The 25,248-nt window shown below is 38.0% G+C and overlaps 1 protein-coding gene across 2 annotated transcripts in view; it reads right to left on the bottom strand.

Moving 5' to 3' along the window:
* Positions 1-1,063: 1,063 nt before the first annotated feature.
* ap2b1 (adaptor related protein complex 2 subunit beta 1) overlaps positions 1,064-25,248 on the bottom strand; it is a 28,584-nt gene continuing 4,399 nt past the window's right edge. The window contains exons 5-22 of one of the 2 annotated variants that reach the window (XM_088012391.1): positions 23,929-24,174; positions 23,609-23,799; positions 21,967-22,188; positions 20,370-20,490; positions 19,937-20,032; positions 18,446-18,561; positions 18,202-18,367; positions 17,886-17,984; positions 16,780-17,039; positions 15,870-16,062; positions 14,180-14,221; positions 13,411-13,563; positions 11,751-11,896; positions 11,517-11,646; positions 5,006-5,090; positions 4,560-4,646; positions 2,913-3,067; positions 1,064-2,447 (exon numbers count right to left, since the gene is read on the bottom strand). In XM_088012391.1, coding sequence (XP_087868517.1) covers positions 2,373-2,447; positions 2,913-3,067; positions 4,560-4,646; positions 5,006-5,090; positions 11,517-11,646; positions 11,751-11,896; positions 13,411-13,563; positions 14,180-14,221; positions 15,870-16,062; positions 16,780-17,039; positions 17,886-17,984; positions 18,202-18,367; positions 18,446-18,561; positions 19,937-20,032; positions 20,370-20,490; positions 21,967-22,188; positions 23,609-23,799; positions 23,929-24,174 — 2,583 coding nt within the window. In that variant the 3' untranslated portion in view covers positions 1,064-2,372. The remainder of the gene's footprint in view (positions 2,448-2,912; positions 3,068-4,559; positions 4,647-5,005; positions 5,091-11,516; positions 11,647-11,750; positions 11,897-13,410; positions 13,564-14,179; positions 14,222-15,869; positions 16,063-16,779; positions 17,040-17,885; positions 17,985-18,201; positions 18,368-18,445; positions 18,562-19,936; positions 20,033-20,369; positions 20,491-21,966; positions 22,189-23,608; positions 23,800-23,928; positions 24,175-25,248) is intronic. The other variant, XM_088012392.1, reaches the window with a different exon arrangement.

Genomic DNA, 25,248 nt, shown 5'->3' with positions numbered 1-25,248 from the left:
TCTTCCACCATCACCATGATTGGTTCTCCCTGCTGCCCTCTGGGAAAAGATTCAGCAGCTTCTAATGCAGAACAACCAGATTCCACAACAGCTTCATTCCTCATGCCATAAGACTATTAAGATTAATTTAATCTTTTGTTGTATACATTTATATTGATACTTTTATTACTTATTATTGGAGTCTAGCAACAAAATTTCTTTCAATATGTACATTTTTAAATGTAGAATTGAATGACAATAAAATCCGTCTGTCATGTCGGACCACGACTGATGTGGAAACTGTCATGGAAGAAATTACTTTATCAAGAGTCTGGATGGGAAGAAAGAAGAAATGTATTAAAACCTTGCAAGGTGAGAACAGAAATACAGAGTCAAAGGAGTCTGTCAAGTCTGCTCTGACCAACAGTGGATCTGGCTTCCTTTTATAGGTTCTGGTCAGAGAAGAGAGACTTGATTGGATGAGAGGTGTGAATCAGATTGTGATGTACCAAGAATTCTGTGGAGCCCAACACAGATGGTCTGGTCATTTGTCTATTGTTAAGGAAAGGAGGTTGTTCTTTCATGCAAAAGAGGGCAGATGAGTCCTATGCTGGGGAAGTAACACTAGATAGTGTCCAGGATCAAGGAGCTCTCCCCTGCCGTTATACGACACTGTAGAAGTGTATGCGAGAGCAGCTTCACCAATCTCATGATAAGATTATGTAGAAATATCAAGAGCAGAAGAATACATTATAAAATTTTCCATTACAAGTCACATGGCAAAGGCTTGAGCAGCTTGTGAACTCAGGAGAGGAAATCCAAAACACATGCCCTGTGTGAGGGTTGAACTTACAAAGTTCAGATTTTGAGACTGATGAACTGCCAGCTCCACCAAAGCTAATTGGGCTTTGAAACACTGCCACAACGGATCCATGCAAGACAGTGTTAAAGTTATCCTAATTCATTTTAGTTTCTTGATTTTCAAAAAGATTTAATGTAAAATTACCCAGTTTGTCTCACATATATTTCAATGTGTAAAGGCAAAAAGCAGATATAATAAATAAAACTGTAAAATTCATCTGCATTTGTGGAATAGATAGAGGGAATTCTTTATTTAAATTTCAGTGTGATAAAAGCTTTGTATTCGCTACACAACATACACTAATAACTATTGTACCACACTACAGCTCTGTGCCTGAGGGTGCAAAAACCACACAATGCCGATATTAGTTCATGAGGACAAGACATTATTAAAACGTAAACCTGGCATTTCAGTTCAGTGAACACTTGGTCCTGTGAGCTGGATTTTGGCTGGTTTGTTACAACCTTAAACTGGCATGAATACAACAGGATCAGAATTCAAAAGAGAAAAAGGATAAATAATGCAACATTACAGAAACAAAGAAAAGAAAACATGGAGGTAGATACTTGATGAACTCGGAATAACAAATTATGTCAAAGCCATGCACAGATGCTTGGAGGGAAAAACAAGGCATTTAAACAATATTTATAATGAAAATGTATGGGGAAAACAGCTACTGTGATTATTTTAATGGTCAAATTAAGAGGGTGCTTTTTGTCTTTTAGATTAAAGATGTTTATCAGGCATGAACTAAACGCTGAAATTACTAACAGGCTGCTGGACAAAAGTTCGATATGAGGTATATAATCTAAACATCATATGCATAAAAACTAACTTTTGATTCATCACTATTTAGATCAAACACATGGCAATAGAGAACAAGCACCAAACACCCAGTTGTAGTCAATAAATCTGACTTGGAGGTCGAGATCTTATTCAATTCAGTTCTTCATGTTCTCTACCATTTGCCATTTTGCAACAATTTATGTTTTCTACAAGTAAAAAACATTACTGTTTGCCTCTAAATGCTTGACACACTTTTTTGGTGAACCTATTTAATATGTGCTTTGTGTGTGTACTGTAATTCTTGTGATGCTTCACTAAAAATAATGGCAAGCAATTAAGCAACTATAGTATTTTACATGCAGATCCAAAAGAAAGAAAGATTTAAAGCAGTGGAAACAAAAAATGGCATCACTGAAGCTTTCTCAGGACAGTTTCACCATCAATCACAACATGAACACTGAGTTAAGGATGGAATGATTAATGTGTTTTTACTAGGACACAAGCATAAACAGGGAGTGTACTGAGAGACAGTCATCGATTCCAGACTGCCAAAACAACGGAAAATGCAAATATGTCAACCACAATAATTTCAACTGATTGAAAATGACTTTTCAAAGTGAAAATGCACCTAACATTTCAGATTATTATTTCTCATTTACTTTTTTAATTCTCTTGTTCTGGCAGTTGGTTATAAGCACAGAAAATAAACAGCCACTTTCCAGGAAGGAGGAGAGCAGCCATGAGCTCAGTTTTTCAGGATGGAGTCATACATCTGGTAGATGTACTGAGAGACTTCAGGAGCCCGACACTTCAGAGAGAGCTGGGGAGAAAAAGAAGAAAAAAGTAACAATATCATTTTAACATCTATTTTTAGGGGGAGGGGGTTCTGTATTTATAGCTTAGTTCATTTGTAAAACAGAAAGGAAGGAGCCAGAACTAGAGAAGGAACAAAAACTATTTTTAGAATAAATAGTAAAACTTGAAAAGAAACAAATACAGTGGACCCCCAGTGTTTGTGCTGCGCCAGCTGCAGATATCCAAAGTAGGCAAATACTTACGACCCTTTTCTAGAAACACAAATCAGTACATTTATAGTAGGAATCTACTACTTTTTACAAAAAGAACAACACAGACATACGAGTACTTTGCTGCTTCTTTCAGGTTAGACCTTCACGGTTGGTTTATATGCAGCATCGCTAATCAAAAATTAACAAATTACTTTGCAGGAAATACAAATCAGTTCCTAAAAATAAATCTCTGTATGACATGTACATGTATTCTGTACCGTATAATTGGGGTTCCCTGGTTGAATGCGGAGCTCAGCCAGGATCCAAATGCCATTGGTCAACTTGAGTGACTGGTACAGCATGTCCTGGCCTTCCACGTTTCTTTTGGCAATGGTGTAGACGTTGTTATTCTGTAGTTTGCCAGACACTGTGTCTGTAAGACCAGAATCAAAATCAGTCCATATTATGAAATATCTTAACTTATGAAGCTTGAAGTAATAATAAACTAAGGAAATAAACACATACACAAAAACAAGAGGCTAAAACAACTAAGTAAACCAACATTTTGTCAAAATTCATCTACTGCTACAGGGTCAACTAGCTCTTAGAGGATTTTATTGAATATCTATTAGCAACCTTCAGATCACAAGGTTCTAAGTCTACCTCATATTGCAAGCCACCATGGGCTTTTATGGCTGTGAGAGAAACGGCACAATTAACAGCCCTTCTACATGAAACAAAAACAAAGAAGTTGAACAGATTAGATAAAAAACAAAGTATCCAAAGGTGAGCATGTGGGTGAAAGAAGAAAAATCAGAAAGTAAGATTTTAGACTTAACACGAGACAGGACATAAAAATGGCATTATATGACAAATGAAGAATTAAGACAGGAACTGAGCAGAATATCTTAAAAATTCAGGATCAGTAAAACCACAGAAGAATTCAAGCTTTAAATCTGCTGTTAATGTAAGTCTTAGAGATTCACAGAGAAATCAGTTATTGATTACACTCGGTGGAGTTTCAGGTTGATCGGCCCTGACCAGCGACCAGATCAAAAACCCGATCTTTTTCTAATCTCTAAACGAGTCGCCCTCTTCTTTCTCCCTGCGCCAGCAAACTGGCTGAGAACATCTTCCAGTTGTGGAGAGGCCTGCTGACCAAACATTTTTTTGGTTCTAGTGAACTGAGCCATAGAAACAGCTAAAACCTGAACCTCGACAGATATCGCTGTTCTTGAGAAAATGCAGAGACTCAAGTTTGCCGGTATTAATGCTAACCGCGCCAATGACCAACACATAGCTGTGCTTCCATTCTAAATGTGCGCAAAACCGCTGATATTCCACTAAAGTAGAAAAAACACAATTTTGCAATTGTGGTGTTTCCTACAAATAAGAAACATAATTAAAATTACACATCAATAAGTTTGTTCACGCAATGTCATCAAAGAACGTACTGCGCCATCCCCTCCACATCATCTTCTTTGTCTTTTCCTTCAGGAGTAACATCTGCTTGTTGATTACATGACTTGTGTGATGCGAAAGAACCGTTTCCATTGGACTAGTTTTAAATACACTATTTTTAAAAGAGTTGAAAAACCACCTTATCCAAGAGCAAAAACTTTTTACCAACAAACGTTCTTTCAAAATCGGTATGTTTTCATTAAGAAAATTTGCACAATTCCAATTTGCTAACTTTTAAGGTCAATGGAAATGCAACTTAACATGATAAAGACATCTTAAGCTAATTTTGCTAAAAACCCTGAAACATTGAGTCGGCATAAGCTGAACTAGCAAGAACTAGTGTTTGAAATCAGCTGCAAAACTCTGTTCAGTGCATCTTTGATAAAGGGCCTCCAGTATTTACTATAAAACTCAAAATGTGCAAAGAACTAAAATGCAAACAAAACATGGATGGCAGTGCCTACCAGCATTAAGGTGACAATCTTTGATCTGGTACTGGAGTTCATTCTCATTGGGAATGTCCTTCCAGGTCGCCAGAAACACCTGTCGCTCTGAAAACAATAAGACACAGTCATCAATATAGATCTTGATTACTTTATAAGATGATCCAACATTTCTAAGGAAGATGTAGGTTTTCTTACCATTTTAGGCAAGGCGTACACATAAGAGTTAATTATTACTTTTAAATTAGATAAGATTGAAATTTCTGGCTATCTTTAAGCATCTCTTGAAATTATAAAATTTGATTATACTGTGCTTCACTTTCTGGATCTCAGAGATGATTTCAGTCCACACTCTATAGAACATGTATATATTTTTACTTCTTCATTAATTTAGTATTTTCAACAAGAATGATTCAATGTGTATTGCTGTCTATTGCACTGCATCAGCAAAGTGGATAAAATCATACCCATTTTTCCATCTTCAACAAAGAATATATTCAGAGGGATGAGGACGCTGAAGTAGAACACATCAATGTTGTTCTTTACAGCCACCTGTGGACAAATAAACAGAGGAGAAAGAGCATTAGACAACAATTTTGGAGACTACAGAGCACAACTGTGTAATAAACATGCATCTTCAAACATAAAATTAAAAATAAGAAGTTACATTTTCCTGTTTTCTGTCCAGCACATTACTTTATGAGTGAAGTTCAGTTTGCTAAATGAATAACTCTTATCTAATAAAAGTTATCCTTAGATTCAAAAACTGCTGTTTCACAATATAAATCACCTGTGAAACTCAAGGACAAAATCCAGCCCACCATAGCTTTTTATATTATCATCTAGATCAGTGGTCCCCAACCCCCGGGCCACGGATCGGTTCCGGTTCGCAGACCAATTGGTACCGGGCCGTGCAAAAAATAATTAAATGTTTCCGTTTTATATATTATTTGAGTCTGGAGGATCTTTTATTTTGAAAACCCTTTAACCGGATTCTCTCAGTTACTTTGAGCCCACAAGCAGCAAAATGAGTAAGAAACAGATCAGATGTCTTTGGAAAGTTTCTTTGCAAAGAGGAAAAGGCCCAGAGAAGAGACAGGAGGATGGATTTATCCCGGACCGGTAGGTGAGTCCCACATTACAAGCCGCTCTGAGTAACATGCGGCGACCGGCTGCTAATGAGGCAATGAGGCTTCAAACTGCTTCACCTCGTAGAGACCAAGCAGGCTGTGGATATAAGCAACACTTTGGGTGTCATTGTCTCTCATCACTCCCTGATGGACCGTCTCGTTGCAGAGAAACAAGCTCAGGGCTCCGTTAGTCATTATCGTGAGTTAAAATGTTCACAAAAGTAAAATGTTCGTTTTGTGGCGCATCTGTATCTTATTTTGAAGGGATATGTAAACGTTACCATAGCAACCAGAGTCAGAGTGTTTGGGCAGTGGTCGAGAGGAGATGAGTAGAGCTTGTGAGTCTTAAGTCTGGTTTGGACGGCAAGATTTAAGAATTGTTGGCCGATTCTCCAAACCTCTGTGACCACAGAGCTGATAAAAGTACAACAGGTTCGATCGGTTCGTGTTCAGCCACACGGCTGGAGCAACACACCACATGAACCGATTCTAGAGGATAATCCAGTAAAACCCCCAACATACCATATGGGAATTTAGAATAAATAAACACGGATGACGATGTAGAAGCAATAGTGATAGTTTGTGGAGTCATTTTAAGAGATAAAAGACGTAACAAAAAGAAAAGGCGGTGGATAAAAGATGACGGGAGGAGCCGCTCTATTTGCTGCACTATGATTTGGAGGTGAGTTATGATTTTCATAGTTAACGTTTTTAACTGAATAAACACAAACATATATAATAAGGACCTTTACATATAATAATAAACATTTCCACATATCATCTCCGATATCCACCAGACTCTCAGTTGCGTGATATATCAGCTGTTAAGGATTCCCCTCTGTTCTTACGTCACCGCGCTTTCTAATTGGCTACCTGTCACATTCAGCAGGTTGTATTCTCGTTCCCAGTCAGTGTAAACCTCACAGGCTGTGATAAAAAGGCCAAGACAACCCAAATAGGGTATATTCAGGATTTAGCTGGAACACCAACATGCAGAAGCCTTATCTGACGGTTCCCCCGGGCTGCAGCAAAATTTCCGCAGCAAAAGTCTTGACCGGTCCACGGTAATAAAAAGGTTGGGGACCACTGATCTAGACCAGCGTTTCTCAACGGGGGCGGTACCGCCCCCCGGGGGACGTTCAGAGGATGGCAGGGGGCGTTGGCGGAAACTTTTACAAACGGAGGACACTGGGATTCCTCTGGGGGATGATTGCTTGAAGGTAAACTTTACACTTTAAATGCACAACAATACCAGTTTAGACTTTGAGCAACTTGGTAAAACTGTATTGTGTAACATTAAAACATGCTTGACTGCAACTGTATCAATGGCAGCTCTCCTTCTCTTCAGTATTTGTTAGCTTTTGACGCAGCTCCGCTCCTGCTACTGGTAGCTTCACCGCATCAGTTCAGCGTTACACTGGCTGATGATGTTGCTGTGATTCACTTGCCTGTTGTCTGATTTTCAAATATTTTTTGTTTTTTGTTTTTTTTGTAATTATTGTTTTATTTAGAAAGACAGAATTCCATCACATTTGTTAATTGCAGCTTTACCCATTTAAGTTGTACATGAGGATAGAAGCGGAGAGTCTAAGTAATTTTGTACATACTGCCTTTCTGGTATTTTCTTTTACAGACCGTTTCTAATTTTCGTTTTGAACGATAACAAAAATGAACAAAATTGAACAAAAATGGGGATTGCACCAACTCGAGCAATAAAAATCACATGAACATAAAAGGGCAGGACACATAATTCACAAGAATAATCAAATGAAGTCAGATCTAATTGGTTTTACATACTCAGTCCATTTGGTCCAGATCGTATAAAAGTTTCCTTTCTCAACTTGGAGGGAAAAAGAAATCTTTTCCATAGCATAAATCCGGTAAACAATTTCAATCCATTCATCAATAGTGGGTGGATCTGGTTTTAGCCATTTCCTTGTGATGGCTTTCTTACTGGCTGCCAGTAGTATAGCCAGCAGTTTTTTGTCTTCATTGGTCCATGAGTCCAATTGTAGGTTGCCCAGTGACAACGTTTCACATTTGAATGGAACGTTTACATTGAATATATTTTCAATATGTTTGTGGAGCTCTTCCCAAGATGGTTTTATTACCTGGCAGTCCCAAAAAACATGGAGGTGGTTGGCTCCCTTAGACCCACAGAGACTCCAGCAGGCATCTCCGATACTTTGATATCGTCTCCGAATGCGTGTAACAAAAAATTGTGTGATGTTTTTCCAGCAAAACTCCCGCCATGTGTTTGATCCGGTCGAGGCCCACTGCTGTGTACATATTTCCTCCCAGCTTTCTTGTGAGATTATTACCTTCATTTCCTTTTCCCATTTCCTCTTTATGTATTCTGTATTCTCATATTTAGATAGTTGTATAGCATTATATAATTTAGAGATAATTCTGCTGTCTGATCTGGGCTTAATTAGTGATAGAAATACCCCCATGAAACTTGAATCACTTTTTCTCAGAACCTCTTTAAATTTCTATTAAAATAATGTCTCACCTGCAGGTACCTAAAAAAAATCATCTTTTTCCAGTCCATGATCCTTCTGTAAGGTTTCAAAACTCTGAAATATCCCTTTGTGAGCGAATGAATAATAGGTAGTTAATCCTTTTGAGATCCATAACTTGAATCTGTTATCAATTCTATCTGGTATAAAATCCAAATCATAGGCACACACCTCATAATTTTAGATGCATCTCCTGTTCTGCAAATTTTAGCCAATTCCTGCCAGGACTTGAGAACACTACCTGTTATGGAGTCTTCTGGGATCTGCTGTTCTTCCTGTAATTTATAATCACTAAGTAGGACTGTTATTGGGATTCCTTTTATCGCCGTTCCTTCTATTTCCTTCCATGCTGCAGTGTATGATGGTGAACACACACAGACTAAAGGTCTTAGCTGGGCTGCATGGTAGTATTCCTGTAAACAGGGAAGGCCAATTCCACCCTTTTCTTTTTTTAGTTGTAGAGTCCTAAACTTCATTCTGGCCTTTTTACCCTGAAAACAAATACCTCGCTAATGATCTATCCCATTCTAAGAAGTGTTTAGGGGGGTTCTGACATTCCATCTATGTCAAATATTTTATGTCTTATTCAGGATTTTTGTACATATGTTTTGTCAGTGCTGTGATCATGTCAAAGCAGCAACTTGTATTAAAAAAGTGTTTTAATATTCGTCTGGCTGCTGCCCGCTTCCATGGAAATCACTCTTATAAACATGTCATGATACCCTGACTCTGTATCCCTCTGAAAAATGAGCCCATTTAAATAAAGAAATCCCTCCATGGTGATACCTCGATAGAGAGCGTTCATTTTATAGAGTTAACATTGGTTCTGTAAGTGATCTGGTATGAAACCGTAGCACCACAGCACTTTTGAATTTTAATGAGCACAATACCGGAGTCGGTCTGTTTTTCTCCATCGATACGCGCTTCCCGACCGCTCCGCGCCTTATGGCATAAAAAAAAAAAAAGACGATGCGGACGTTGCGCAAAACTCTGAAACAGGAGAGCCGTGACATAGAACGCAGCAACGAACTATTAATCTATAAATCAATAGACAGGTCTATATAAAGACATAATCCATGTTCCTGTCTCATATTTGTATGACATTAAAACAATCTGGAACTTTTGTTTTCCCACTGAAAGCTCTGGTTTGCACAGTAAGTGCCGTGTGTGAAATTTTATGGATGATATTCTGATGAGAAACACTGGAGACAAGAAAAGCTATGATTGACATAGTTGGAGTTCTGTCCACGTTTTAATGTTGCAGAACTCAGTCTTTTTGCAAATAGTTTAAAGTTTAAAATTGCATTGTTGTACATTTTTTATCTGGTCATTTTGTGGAATATTTAACAACTAGAAAATGGCACAGAATAAGAATATTTTTCTACTCTTATTGGCTGATGTTAGGCCTACCGATTTTAAGTTAAATATCTATTGCATTTTTCTTAGACGCCTGTGAAAATAATTTCTATTCCCATGGCTTTTTTGTTCTCTGGGAAATTATTTTTGACAATAACTCCAGAAACAACCATAACAATCAAAACATCAACAGTGACAGTAATATTAATAATAAAATAATATTCAGTGCAAAGTAGCTAGAATTTCTATGATGGGCAGTAAGGGACCTGGATAATGGATAGAGGGGCGCTGGCCCCAAAAAGGTTGAGAAACACTGATTAAGACTGTAGACGTCATGTTAACATCACTAGGTCTCTCCAGTTTGTCGCGATTCTGCGACTGTGGAAATTTTTTGCAAAAATCAACAAACCCCGCATATTTTCATGCTAATGCATATAAGTAAGTTTATTGCAAATCTTCCCCCAAAATTATCAAAAACATTAGATGTACGTGACTGCTAACTTCCACCAGTAGGTGGCACTATTTCTTACTTTTACAACACTGCCTTAGCCTCACTTGTTGTCAAGTTACTAGTAATAGACATGGTGAGAAAGAAAAAAAAAGAAGAGTCACATTTAACATTATACATAAGGTTGAATTTTGCAAAATTGCCTTCAAATATTTTTAAGTTAGCGCCACAAAATCTGTGATTTTGATAGAAAAAAAAAATCACAAAAGCAAGTGTATAACCCTGGTGGGACTGAAGATGTGAAATGATTACCATTTTATTTATTTATTTTTTTTACCAATCACTTTATTTTGGTAAATTGTCCACATTAAACACAGGAAAGAACAACAACAACAACAAAAAAACAATAAAGAAGCCCATAATTTACCATAAAAGGAACAGGCTGAAGCCAAGCTTATTCTTGCCTACCCTATTTTATACCCAACACCCTACCAAGATATCTCCTTAAGCATATATATGCATATATAAATCTACATAACAGTGTAAGTTGTTATCATTTAAATTTTAGAGCTCTTTTAAAGCTCACCAAGAAAGGACATAACTTAAAATCATCATTCAATTCATGCCAGTTTCACACTAATAACTGAAACACATCTAGTCTTTACCTGGCTCTTCTCTTTTGCACATTCAAAGATAAAAAAAAACTCGCAAATTATATTTATTCTCTCTCAATTTAAATAATTTCTGAATACCAGAAGGAAGACTTTTGTTCAATGCTTTATACATTATTTCCAGTATTTTTATAGAAACAATATCTTTAAATTTTAATGCTTAATTTGAATGAAGAGTTTCTCAGTTGGTTCACCTTATACCGTGAAAAAAAAAAGCCTTAGAGGTTGTTTTTTTCCAACTTAACTAATTTATCAATGTTTGTTTTACTTGCATTTCCCCAGATTTCTGAGCAAGACAAATAAGGCAAAATCAAAGAGGAATATATAATATGCAAGCCTTTAACATTTACTAAATCTTTTATTATTTCATCCATATTATTTCCAGAAAAAAATACATTTGTATCATCAGCAAACATTATAAACTTCAAAATATTGGATACTGCAAAAATATCATTTAAGTAAAGTATAAATGATTTAGGTCCTAGGACTGAGCCTTGAGGAAGACCACATTTAAAACTACTTCACTCTGTGACTTTGTGTTAATTTGTACATATTTTAATCTGTTACTCAAATAACTCTTTAACCACTGATATTGAACCCCCCGCAGGCCATACAGTTCACATTTGAATTGTATGTCCTATTTCTAAGAACTAATAATCAAATACTTATTAATATTTCAGCAGTTTGTTAGTGGGTTCTATCAATACATTTTGGCACAACCACCCCATGAGAACATTCACTATCCTGATATGGTCCAAAATGAAGATGAGTTTGACATCCCTGATCTAAATGATGATCAACCAAAAGTCACTTGATAGTGATCAAACAGCATTTATGAGGACATGCTCCTGTACCTGCAGATTATTGAGCGGATCCATTTTCATAACAGGCCCAATGGTGTTAACAGGCAGGGAGACCTCGATACTCTGATTGGGCATCAGTGGAGTGTGAATGGGCAGAGGACTGGTGGGAATCACACCAAAACTGCAACGAGAATAGAAATCTAAACCTGGTGCTATTCAGCTGCAACTTTCCCACAAACATTTGTGAATTAGTGCCTGAAAATTCCTCTCCTCCAGTTCACAAACCTGTTTTTGTTGAACTGGACGGCAAAGTCATTCATGTGCTGCAGTGCCTTGTTGGTGAACGACATGTCCATGTACATGTGGCCCTGGCGGCGGGAGAATGTTCCAGAGATTTCTAGTCCCTTGGCTTTTACTGCAGGAAGCCACACCTGGTAAAAAGCAGTTTTTGGTGTAAAGATTTTTCTGGCACTAGTGACATTTATTTAATGGCAATTTGACATGAAAGAAGGTGGAGAGAGAAGAAAGAAGGGGAAGACATGCAGGACAAAGATTGTATAGATGAATATAGCCTTAGCACATGGTGCACCCTCCCTACCAACCGAGCTGTGCAATACTTTGTGTCTTACGTTTATCCTTCGCTGAATAGACACATTCAAAAAGTCAGATGTTTCTACAGTTTTTACTCCAGAAAAACGATCATTTTTGGGCTTTATATTTTACACATTTTATTCATCTTTACTAGATTTGGAAGACTCCATGACTTACTCCAACAAAAATCCAGCAGCATTCAAGTATGATTAATATCAAATCAGTAGAAATGAAAGTGGGTTAGGGCTGGACAATAAATCAATTCTATTCATATCACTGATATATATCATGCTAGGCAGAAGATCAGTATCAATAGATAATATGTCTGATAGAATATTCAATATATAGAATATTCACAGAACCCTGATCCAGAACTGGAAAGCATTGTGGAGGATGTAGACAGAGGAAAGACTAAAGCCGCTGAAACTCTCAAGACCAACTACGCTAGGTTGGTGACATCAACTAACTCACTATTTGGTTACCGAGCAACAAATGTTGAGTAACTTGAGCAGCTGTAGTTTAAGGTTTCCTCATAACTGCTTAGAAATAAACTACGCCTGGAGTAGGCTCTGTGGATAAAACAGGAAAGGTCACGCGACCAGTTTAGCAGTATTTCAGATATTCAAAACAAAAAACTACTCAATATATCGATATCAATTCATATGATTCATATTTTAATCTGTTACTCAAATAACTCTTTAACCTCTGATATGTAACCCCCCGTAGGCCATGCATTTCACTTATGTCATGATACATTTTTCAACCATATTGTCCAGACCAACAGTGTCAATCACCCTCTGGTAAGCGCTGCTCACACCCTCCGCCTTGCTCTTTTCTGTGCAACTGCTCATTCCCCACAGCACAGACAGTTAGCATGGCCGCTGATGACAGCGGTTACACAGTTTTCCTGTTATAAGTTGTTTCTCTGCCATAAGCACATTGTGCAACACATATGTGATCATGATGACGGTGCTCAGACCCTTCTCCTAGCTCTGACTGGTTGTTTCTGACTGAGTGATGTTTATCTGCAAGTGGCAGTAGAATCACAGGGATGAGGCAGAGGAGCTTGACTTTTTTTCATGTCATGTGTCTCATGTTATACTGTCCAAACAGCGACGTATGCAAAAAACATATTTTTACAAAATTTACATACCACAGCTTTAAGTACAAAACCAAATTCAATCCAAAACATTCACTGATTTCTACAGAAATGAAACCAACCATATAATATGACATTAACAAAATAAATCTAGCTAGAAAAAATGTTTCAAATCCTTTTAGCATGAATAATCTCGGTTTGACACTATATTGTCACTTGGATCGATGCATGTGCGATAAAGTTGTGTGTACTCACTGCTTTTGGGGCTACGAAGCCTCCGGTGGCGATGACCATGCCTGTGGAAAGCTCAAAAAGGTCATTGAGGCCACTGCTGACTGCTGGAGGAGCAGGAGTTGGTGACGGAGCAAAAGTGCTGGGGACGGATGACGGAATGAAGTTTTGTCCCACCTGAAGGAGTTCCGAGACAATAGCACAAACACTGAAAACACACTGTTCTAGTTAAAACCATGTCAGTAAGCTTCCTATGCAGTTTCACCAAAAATATGCCAAAAGCCCAAGAAGAAAACATAAATAAATCACACAAAGAATGTTAGATGTTAGGTCACTGGCAAAAGAAAGCATGATTATATGGAAATAATATTTGAACACTCAGCCAAAGCAAAAATAAAAGCAGACCTAAATTAATTGTGAGAAACACCTTTTATGTGCATCTTAGTATTTTAGCCTATGAATCATAAAACATTTACTTCAAATTATTCAATAACACAAAGTCCATAACCCAACTCAATTTAGCATTAATGAAGAGTTTTCATAAACTGATCTAATGCTAGTAAACAATATATTCAATAGTATAAAATATAAAAATACAAACCCACTGGGATCATAAGACTGAAATAAAAGTCATAAATTTTGTTTTAAAATAGGCCAAAATGATTCAAAACAAGCCATTTTCAAGCTGTGCACACAGGTGTGAAGCAATAAAAGCGTGAAGAGTGCAGTGAGAGTTTAGTTCAAGAAGCATGCAGCATGCAGCAAGATGGCCGAACAGAAGGGCTTAACTTACTGCTGGACTTCCCCCAACACCTCCGCCCAGGTCTCCCCCAAGCTATGGGAGAGAAGAGGAGACGCCCCCAAAGACAGCATCCAAACATCAGAGAAAGACCGAACACACACACACACACACACACACACACACACACACACAAGACAGAAACAGAGACCTTCTTAGCAACCGCAAGCCATCAAGAGCAGCCCCTCACTGTCTGGGAAAATACCTCAATAATAAATCTGTAAGACAATTACCAAGACCTCTAGACATTCTGAGATGTTAAATGTAAAATTGAGACTAAAATAGTCTTAATTTATGAACCAATGTCACTCTTGTATTTTTTTAAAAAAGTAATATTTAAAAAAAATACATATTCTATAAAATTCAAAAAAGTAAAACTAAAAGATTCATTATGAGCAGAGTAATATTTACATTTCTGATAATTAGGGCTCACAGCTAACTAAAACAGCAAATATAGCTTCTCAGAACATCTAAGTACATCAGATTAATGAAAATGAAAATGTCTGATTCCAGAACATTTATGTGCAGCAGACTGTCATCCACAATGTTCACAAAGGGCTCATTGCTAAATAAGATGGATTTTCAGAGAGTTTTATCTAAGCATGCTGTTGAAAAGTTGTGTGGAAGAAAAAAAATTAATAAACAGTCATACAATTAGAAAGAAATTTTATGCATTTTTCCCCTTTCACTCAACTTCCCATTAACTGCCTACTATATTCATTTATTTAAAATTATAAAAGCAAAAGTGGCTATTTGATTTGCTGACAATAACAATTTAACATATTATTGAACTGAATACAAAACACTATGAATTTAATTATTTACTATGCAATTGTGCTAATTTAGGCATAATTAGGTATAATTCCAACCACAAGACGAGGGCAAAGCCCTTCCAATATGATCCTTAGGCCATCTTGGACATGTAGTCCAACTACTTCCTACAAGTGGTTAATATGCCTGGATCAATAACTCTGAACAGCCATTTTCCTTAGCAATAAGATTTTTGTGGCTTAACCTTGTTGTGGATGTTGTAAAAACATAGTTGTAGACCATACTTTTACATGGCCATAACATTTTATATCAAAAATAAATTATCTCTATTGGTCTAAAGCAGGGCTGGGCAGCTCCAGGCCTGGAGGGTCTCCTGCAACTTTTAGATGTGTCTCAACTTCAACACACCTGAGTCAAATAATGACGTCGTTAGCAGGACTCTGGAGAACCTGACTGCACTTGGGAAGTGATTCAGCTGTTGGATTCAAGTGTGTTGGACCAGGGAGACATTAAGAGCTGCAGGACACCGGCCCTGGAGGACCACGATTGCCCACCGCTGGTCTAAAGTAATGGTTTGAAAATTTTCAGTGAAACAAAACTGGTGTTTTCATTAGCTGTAGCAATGTTAACATTAATAAACCCTTGAAACATTAATCTGTGTGCAATGAATCCATAATAGCTTACACTTTCTGTATTATATTACTTCAACTTTTCAGTGAAATTGTAATTTACTGAAATGGATGGATTTACTGAAATCCATCCAGTTTTACAACTGGACCCCATCATGAATAAATAAACTTCATAAAAGTGTTAACACCAAAAGGCAGTTTTTATGTTCAACAGTAAAATCAAAGTGGTACATTGCAGCCATGCAGGTGGTGGAAAAGTAACTCATTTGTGCAACTGATCTCACCAAGCTGTCCAGGCCTCCACCCAGAAGGTCCACTGCACCCATCTGCATGGAGGAGACTTGGGGAACATTGACAGGAGGGCCCAGGTCAAGGTTTAGCAGGTCACCCAGAAGGTCACCCTGGCTAGGAATCACATGTGGCTGGTCCATGGCGGCAGCTGGACCTCCGCTCACAGGGCTCTCGCCTGTATCAATACTGTTCAGGAGGAAGTGGAGAAGAGGTTAGAGATGGTACATTTAAACTTCTTTCATTCAAAATATCAGTGAAGTCTCTGACTCAAGGCTGAATATATAGAACCCGGTTTATGCAGGCTTCACCAACTAAAATTTAGGACTTAAGACCTTTTTAAGACCATCAAGAATAAAATGTTCACACATCACAACAGATGTATCAAAGAAATTCAGGGGACCAAAACTGTGAACTTTCTGGGGTATTTTTGTGGCTCTTGGCAGCAACTGTGTGCTTCTCACGTCATGAAAATGGCATATGGCTTTCTAGTTATCTAGCTACCTAGAAAGCCATATGCTAACTGGTAATGAGCCATATGTTAGGTGCTAATGACTTGTTTGTTTGCTTGCCAGCTAGTTAGCAAGCAAACTGGATAGCAAGAAAGTATTAGCAGCTTGTTAGCAGTAACCTTAACCAAACTGAATCAAAGAACGCAGTGAGTGAAGATGTCTGTGCACGACTACAGCTTTTGTCTGATTAAAAAGTCTCATAAAACCTGCATAGAATATATAATATTAAATAGTCCTGCCACAATGAAATTTAAGACCTGTGATTACCGTATTTAAGGCCAACTTACATTTTCTATAATCAATTTAAGATATTTTAAGGCCTTCACGTTAGAAAAATAACCAATAAAGCAACACTAAGATCTTTGTAAATTATTCAGGTTTTTCTGTGTTTGACCTGCTGTGCTGGACAGGAAGGTGCTTCCGGTGGATTCCATGACTTCCCTCCACAAAGGCGCTGGGTGGCTTGTGATAGACTGAGGCCAGGGAGCCGATGTGGCAGATCAGCTCGTCCAGCAGCGTGGGCTCAATCAAGTCAGTCTCCTCGGAGATCAGGGGCTTTTCTGACAGCACCACCTCTTTGGCCGTCACAGGGTCAGTCGACAGCAGGCGCCAGTAAATATAGCCCCTGTCACGGAGGTCTGGGTTGTCAGAGTCCTGATGGGGGAAAGAAAAAAACTGAAATAAATCTCAATGTAAGACTGTGCAGGTGATAAGATTAGCATTTTTTATATGAAAAAAATTAATGCCACATTTCATATTTCCACAGCATGCAAATGTTAAAAATCATCTAATTTTATGAATGTGTGGATTTGACCTAGTAATCTGTGAAGTTGGAAAGAGGTTCTCAACCTTTTCAAAGACTTTTACAATAAAGAAACAGTTTCACAGACAGCACTGGTCATTTCAGATTCTGGTCTGTCTGATGTGACCTGACCTGTTCAGACTGGAGACGGGAGAAACCAGACAGGGGAGATTTCTGAGCATCACTTCTGAGTTCACCAAGAACACATTCACAAAGGTTTAATATGGGTTTACTGTTATTTTTTGCAGTGAAAAAGTTGTGATAATGATTTTCCCCCATAATAGAGAAGTCTTGACTCAAATATATTCTGTGAAGCAGGTGTGAAAGTCTGTTGTTTATAAGTGGTTCATAGAATGAAAGATAAAACTCAAACACAAATAGGGGAAAAATATTTATTTCCTGTTCCATTTCATATTGGAAATAACAAAAACAAGACATTTTTTAAAGTAACTGTTTTGTGTACACAAAACTACTTCATAGTCACAAATCTAAATAAGCAGTTCTCCTAAAGTTGAAATCATACATACAGTTGAAACCTGAAGTTTACATACACTAAGCAAAAAGACAAGCTGTCTGTAATTAAAACAGAACAAATTTCTCTCGTTTTAGCTCAGTTAGAATTACCAAAAGTATTTTTATGAAGGGAGTAATCCATTTAATTTCTGTAAAACTGACTTTTGTAACACAATGGCACTAACCTGAGTGGCCAGACTGAGGACCTGCTGCACCAGCTCCTGAGTTTCTGATGGTTTCTTCAGGAACAGCTTCACTATGGCAGTCAAAAGAGTGAGTTGTACCTGCAAAGCAAAACAAAGAAAAAAACTGTATATAGGTGTAATGGAAAGCAGGGAATTTATGCAGAATGTAAACAGTGAGATGCACTGATTTCTTTTGAAAGGGTTAGTAAACATGTTAACTTCCACGACAATTATCTGAGTTAGTTTTTGGGCCATTCAAGGAGATGAAAGCAGAGTTCACAAGAACCTGTACATCCGTTCTTTTTAACCAGCTCACCTGAGTGCTCTCGTCGTGGAAACCCTCGAGGAAGCTCTCGAGCAATTCGTCAGCGTTGTCGATCCTCTCGGCGTACTCTCCGACGATCCAGATCATGGCACCTCGAGCATCGGGTTCATCCAGGGAGTCCAGGTTCTCGCACAGCGTGGCGATGATGCTCTCATATCTAAAGAACATCAGCATCTCGGTGGTTAGACGTAAAGATAACTGGACAGGTGATGTAAGCCAGGGTGTTCCCACGTACTTGTTAGGGTACTTGCGGAAAATGTCTCTGATGACCACAATAGCCTCCTGAACCACGTAGTTGACCTTTGTCTGGATCAGGTCCAGCAGAGTGCTGACACAGCGCTCAGCCGATTGCTACAGAAACAAAAGACACTCATCCTCAATACAAAAGGATCATACTAACTTACAACAATCGATCCTTTCAGTGAGTCCACTTCAGAGCTTTCAGCCATGGCCAGACAAATACATCTACTAAAAGAATCTTACTGGAGTATTTATTATCTCTTAGCCTTGTTTGTTATTTTAAAAACAAAGACAAGATAATCCTGGGCAATAAATAAATTCTCTCGACGAATAAAATATTTGATTTTTGATTTTAATCTCAGGAAAATCTGGATTTTTCGTTCACCGATGCACTCCTTGGGTTTCCATAGGAGTGGACTGGTCAGTTTGCCCACAAGCATGTTTTACAGCTTCTATTTATTTGGACGTTGAATACAGGTGAACTCTACAGAATAATAAAACCAGGCAAAGTTTTTTTTTAATTATGAGAATAAAGTCACAATATTACCAGAATAAAATCGTAATATTGCCAAAATGAAGTAACAAGTTTCTGAGAACGCCAACACAAAAAACTAAAAATTAAAATGACGAATGTTGTCCAAACTTTGGTATAAATTTCTGAGATTATATTTAATCTTTTAACACATCAGCATCAGATTATTGTCAGTAACATTGACGTGATGGTGCAAACAGCTGGGTCTATTCCAACTGAGCTGCTCACCGCAGATCCTGATAACCAAGCTTTTTTCTAATTAAAAACTGAAAATATCATGACTGTGTGATGGAATACTCCACCGCACAACTACCAGAAGGGATGATTAAAATAAAAGATACTTTTTAAAAATATTTTCTATAATGTCTTTTTTTAGAAAAGAAATCGGGGAAAAAAAAAATCTGAATTTCGATCATTAAGTCATATCGCCCATCATGGAGTTGCCATTAATGCCAATTTTAGCATTGAATGTTAGTGATTAAAGTGGTTAGAATAAGTAACGTAGGTCTCTGTGTGTATTCTCTGAAGAATGAAAGACTGCCCTTTAACTTGATGTTTGTGTGTATTACCAAAAAGCTGCTAAATAAAGCAAGAGAGACAAAACAGAGCAACTTTGCTGCAGCCTTTGAATTATCTGTTGGCATCTAGCTCTCAGTAGTGTCTTGGACAGCTGGCACACCACCATAGAAAGTAGTTTTCCACCTTTTAGTGTGTCTCCTTATGTTTTTAAAATTATCTATACAATGTCAGCCTTCCAGCCCTCACTAATAATCCCAACATAAAAGAAAGTCACTGTCACCAAGACCTGTTGGTGCTTCAGAATTCACTGACCAGAAGAAGATTGGATTTCTGAGGTTTTAACAGACAAGTCAGTGCCTGTTAAGTTAGTAATTATTTGATTCTGGTGGCTTCTCAGAAAAAAAAATAGATCAAGTGACAGCAGTCAGTCCTCACCTCCACTTTGATGGCACAGCGTCCGATGGCTCGTACTGCCTTACGCACAAAGTCAACATCTACCTCTGTGGCATATTCCTTCAGTTCAGCCAAAACCTGTAAGGGTCCGAAACGTATATCACTCCCACCATATACATGGAGCAAAAGCAATACAAAAAAACCACATTTTTATTAAACTAATCAAAATATCACTTCTGCGTAAGCACTGAAAAAAATGGCAGCATGGATTGTATTTTCAAGATTTTTCTCGTGGAAATTGGCAGTATATGTTTGCAAAGTTAGAGGAGAAGCAGGTCAGTGAAATTTTTTGTTGGACAATATTAAAGAAGGTCAGTAATGTCCAACTGCTTTTCACAAGCGTTTATTTTTTTATTTTGAAAATAGAGCCGGCCATTAAATAACAACAATAATGTGTTTTGTACATGGAACCTACCTGGGCGATGTTGGCCTGAGAGGCCAAGCGGATCATGATGTCCAGTTTCTCCAGCTTCACATAAATCGGGTCGTTATACTTGACAAAGAACACTTTAATCTCCTGCTTTAGGATCTCAGGTCTGCAAGGAAACAAAACAAAACAAAAACAAACACACACACACACACATTAGGCCCTGTTGGAAGTTTTCTTGTTTATTTTAAAAAATAAAACCAAAAGTTCATCATGAAAACAGAAGCTACAAATTTATGATAGAACATAAAACAACTTAGAACTTAAACGATGGAAGAAGAAGAAGAATATTTTTGAAGAAAAATACTTTTGAATACCACAAATAGTTTTTTCCTTTGTACTCACTTTATTAACTCTAACACTTAAATTTAATATAAGCACTTTTCCACTGTCAAGTTGTGCACTAACCGGTTAATGTGAGGCTCTGTTCTGCCCCGGTAGTGAGCTTTTCCATCAGACACTCTGTTCCTCACCAGATGAAAACTAGTAGCCACTTTACTTTTTTTAATCCAAAGGAAAAATAAAATTCACATCACAAGCTAATATTACGTCGTTCCAGTGTTTCACACTGTCTGTGCAAAACAGCAGCTCCATCAGAGAGTTTACGCATGTGTTTCTGGAGATGCTCATGATTAAACTCATAATTATGCTCATAATTATGTTGTATGCATTTTCAATGACATAAATCCAATCAGTGAATGCGGCCAGCAGTCAAACAATGCCGTACCCTGGTCTGTGCTGCTGGTACTACCCCTGAAGTAGAGACCAAAATCTGAGAAGAACCAGGCAGAGCTGTGCCAGATTTGCTAATGCAAAATTAATCTTCACCGAGGTGGACCAGAACCGTACCAGTTAGAGGTGGTGTAGTGGAAAAGTGCCTTATGTTTTCAAAGGTGTGTGGGAAATCTGTGCTCATGTTGAGAGACTTAATCTCAAAACGCAGTAGGGATGCAACTAGCGATTATTTTAGTCATAAATTAATGGGGTAAAAAATGGGCACATTCTGCAGATTTTTCATTTAACCACTTAAGCCTTTTTATACAATACTGGAAAAACATTAAAAGATGTACATAAATAATTCAATTACTTTTTTCATTAGAAAGTAAACATTTTGTTGCCTAAAATGCAATAACACAGTATTCCTTTAGTGAACGCTTGGTCATCTGTAGCAAAGGAGCATCTGCAGATAAAAATATTAACAATAACACATGAAAAGCTCAGTTCATTCTGCGTAACTTATCAATACAGTGTAGAGCTAATTTATTGATTATTTTGGATAAACTGATTAATGACCAGATATCAAAATGTGCTTAATACAATTTTTAAAAAACTTTTTTAACCAGATGAAGCTAAAACTGCCACTGGAGGACCTCTGGGGAGAACATATTTATAGAAAAGTTTTCTTTGTTTTCTTTCTTTCTTTTTTTTAAACTTAAGTGCAAAATATACATAGTTTTCATATATGCCATATATGTCAACTAAATTAGTTGACTATGATTTCAATAACTAAATTATTGCGATTAATCAGATTAATGTTTTCCACCCTAAAATGTATCAAGCGCAAACAGCGATGTCGATCTCATACCTTTTCTGAACAATCAGGTTGATGTTCCTCAGAGCCACATACTGGACCTCTGGCTCTCCAGACAGCAGAGTAACGAGTGGCGGAGACAGCTTCTTCAGTAATGTGTTGTAGTAGTCCGAGTCCTTTGGCAGGAGCTCCAAGAACTTCATCAGGACCTTGACAGCGGACAGAACCACTGCTGAGTTGGCGTGAGACAGTCGAGGAGTGACACGCTCACAGATGCTTTGAGACACAACAGAGGAAGAATCTCAGCATGAGTCCAGAGAGGAAAGAGGCATAGTTTCGCTCAAAAACAATCTTTATTAAATATGGATTAAGTTAAAGGGGGCCTACTAGGCTTGCTTAAACTGGTTAGGATATGTCTATGGGCTGTACAACACATGTTCATTACATTTTTTGCACAAAATCATTCTCAGATAATCAGATTTCAGTTTGGTCAGTTCTGCCTATTTTGAGGTCCTTTCAAAATGAGTTGTTTTGGGGCCTCTTGTCACTTTAAATCCAAATAAGCTGCTGCTGGCCACGCCTACCCAAACAGATGCGCAATTATGCAACCATACATCTTTGAAAAGCAGAACTGGAGCCTCCTTCACAACCTACAAGAATGCAGAAAGTGTTCTCTGGATGATAAGTCAATAAAACTCCTGTGGTTTCCAGCAGCCATTGTACAGCACATACAGCCATAAACCCAGCTCTACTTGGGTTGCTCGAGCCCTTTTTGTACTGTAGGGCTTGCGGGATTTCCCCCAATCAGGCAACGCGAGATGCAAAAATCACTTTGTCAGAGTCTTGCCGACTTCTCATCATTTGAAAAAATGTTATTTACATTTACCATTAAAATGTTTGGCTTAAGTGTGCTTGTAATCCCAGTGTAGCACAGAGCGCAGATTCATCCTCCAGATCAACTTCAAAACTCTGAGATATTTGACTATGTACAGCCGATGCAGAGCAGGAAGTTATGAGATTACATACATTCAGGCTACTGTAGATAAACAGCTCATAATTTAGCTGCATCATTGAATTTTATCATTTATATGCTGTTAGTGGGACCAATGTCAGTGTACGTTTTTTTTTTTCTCCCCAACTGTGGGAAAAAGTTATATATATTTATCTGCTTGATCTGATGGCGTCATGTGGATCCTAAATTCAACTTCTTGAATGTTATATTAACCGAAATTAAAATGCAATTGAATACGTTATTATTATCATTTAAAAACTTACAGGTAAGAATAGATGATGACGAGAATATTTTGATGCCGCATGTTAAAATGACACATTGAGAAAAACAAAAAGAAAAAATGCTCCTCTGACCCAGAGATCTGGAAGACAACTTGTCTCTGTCCTGCCCCCGCAGCCAACGCAGTAATCAACAGCTAACTCCAAACGAGAACTGTCTGGCCGGGCCGGTTGGAACCGCAGCTCTCGGGTGGGACTGGGCTGGAAGTGCTAATGCAAAAATGCTCAGCCCAGTTTCAAACCAGGCAAGTCTGGGTCGGGCTGTGCAGTCCAAAAGGAGTTTATTGCCAAAAAAATGACTGGTTTTTTTAAGCGTTTCTGCTGTTTTCAGAAGCAGCAGAAACCCAAATGTCCAAAATGTGAATTTTGGACAATAGGTCCCCTTTAAGGATTTCAGGATCTCTACCTCTGAGCCTCTCGGTCATCCTTGGGGTTGTAGTTGGACAGGCAGTCTAGGATGAAAATCTGTCCCCACTCTGTGCATTCGTTGAGGGCCGTCAGTAGCTTGTTGATGTTCTGGGGATTCAGGTCCAGCAAATTGCTGTTGGGGTGAGACTCGCTGATCTCAGACAAAGCAGCAACTGCATTGGCAACAACCTGTGGGATGACAGTCAAGCTTGTAAAACACAGCATTTCATAAATGAAATTTAAACAACTTTATTTGACTGGGCACAAAGAAAATGTAGTCCTAAGTCTATCTATGAAGTAAAATAAAAGAAGGCCAACCATGGGGTTTGAGTCAGCGATGAGATCCCTCAGAGAGTCCAGGAAACCCTGATCTTCCACCATCTGGGCATTGATGTCATGCAGCTTTGCCACACAAACAGCTGCTGTCTTCCTCACATATGGGTCCTCATCCTTCAGACACTTCCTTAGCGGCTCACACAAGTACTCTGTGATCTTGTCCACCCGTATGCAGCCCATGGTGCGGACAGCCAGGGCCCGGATCAGAGGGTTGGGGTCCTCACAGTCCTGTGAAAAGAAATCTCATTTGCTCACACGACATGTGCGCAAAACTGTCGATATTTTGCTAATGTAAAAAAATAAAAAATAAAAAAATTCTCAATTGTGGTGTTTCCATTAAGTAAGAAAAGTAATTAAAATTACACCGAGGCCTGTCACAATAACAAATTTTGCTGAGCGATCAATTGTCTAAAAAATTATTACGATAAACGATAATATTGTTTCAAGACCTTTTGACACTGATTTAATGGAAATGACTAATAATGCATGCGATTTCCTGCCATATATAGATACACTTTATTTTCAAAAGAACACATAACACTGGAACTGATAAACTAAATAAACAAAACAACCAAAAACAAAAATAAAATGGATTCTCAGTCTCCATTAACAAAAAATGTACTTGAATAAAAACTAAACAACATAAAGCCAAAGTGGAAATAAATACTGCATTCAACCAAAAGAGTGCAGATTATGAAGTCTGTATACTGTATTGCCCTCGGTAATCACTAGATTTAGATAGAGAACATGGGCACATCCGACTACCTAATGCAGTAGTTCACATTACAGCATTTTTTTGCCCCATTTTTCCCTTATGACAATCTTAGAACGTTGGCTGATCTAAGATTCTCGCTGGTGATTTCGGAACCGATCATCCTGTAGTGTGATTTAGATCATCGTGGCCGCTCCGATCTAAATCAAGGGTTTTCCCCGACTGGGAGCTTTAACGCTGAATGTGACAGGTAGCCAATCAGAGAGCGCGGATTCTCCTCCATGCTTGCTGAGGGAAAATTACGAGGGGAATCCCAAACAGCTGACGGGCGCAACCCGAAGTCCAGCGGACATCGGAGATGATATGTGGAAAACAACATTAATATTTATCCAACATTTTGTGCAAAGAATATAGAAATGACAAGGAGAGGAGTTGGAGCCAAATTGCTACCGCAGTTGATAAACCCTGTAAGTTTTCAGCTGTTCTTCGTTAACATAAATAGGTTATAATGATTTTCATTCAGTCAGGACTTTAAGCTGACTCTAGCCACATGCATCACAGGTAGATTCTAGTAAAGCAATGATTAATGC

The sequence above is a fragment of the Poecilia mexicana genome, unplaced genomic scaffold (genome assembly GCF_051168715.1).
Source record: "Poecilia mexicana isolate PSO_F unplaced genomic scaffold, ASM5116871v1 scaffold_14, whole genome shotgun sequence".
Taxonomy (NCBI): domain Eukaryota; kingdom Metazoa; phylum Chordata; class Actinopteri; order Cyprinodontiformes; family Poeciliidae; genus Poecilia; species Poecilia mexicana.
The sequence above is the reverse complement of the archived record's forward strand: the minus strand, read 5'-3'. Positions and strand labels throughout refer to the sequence as shown.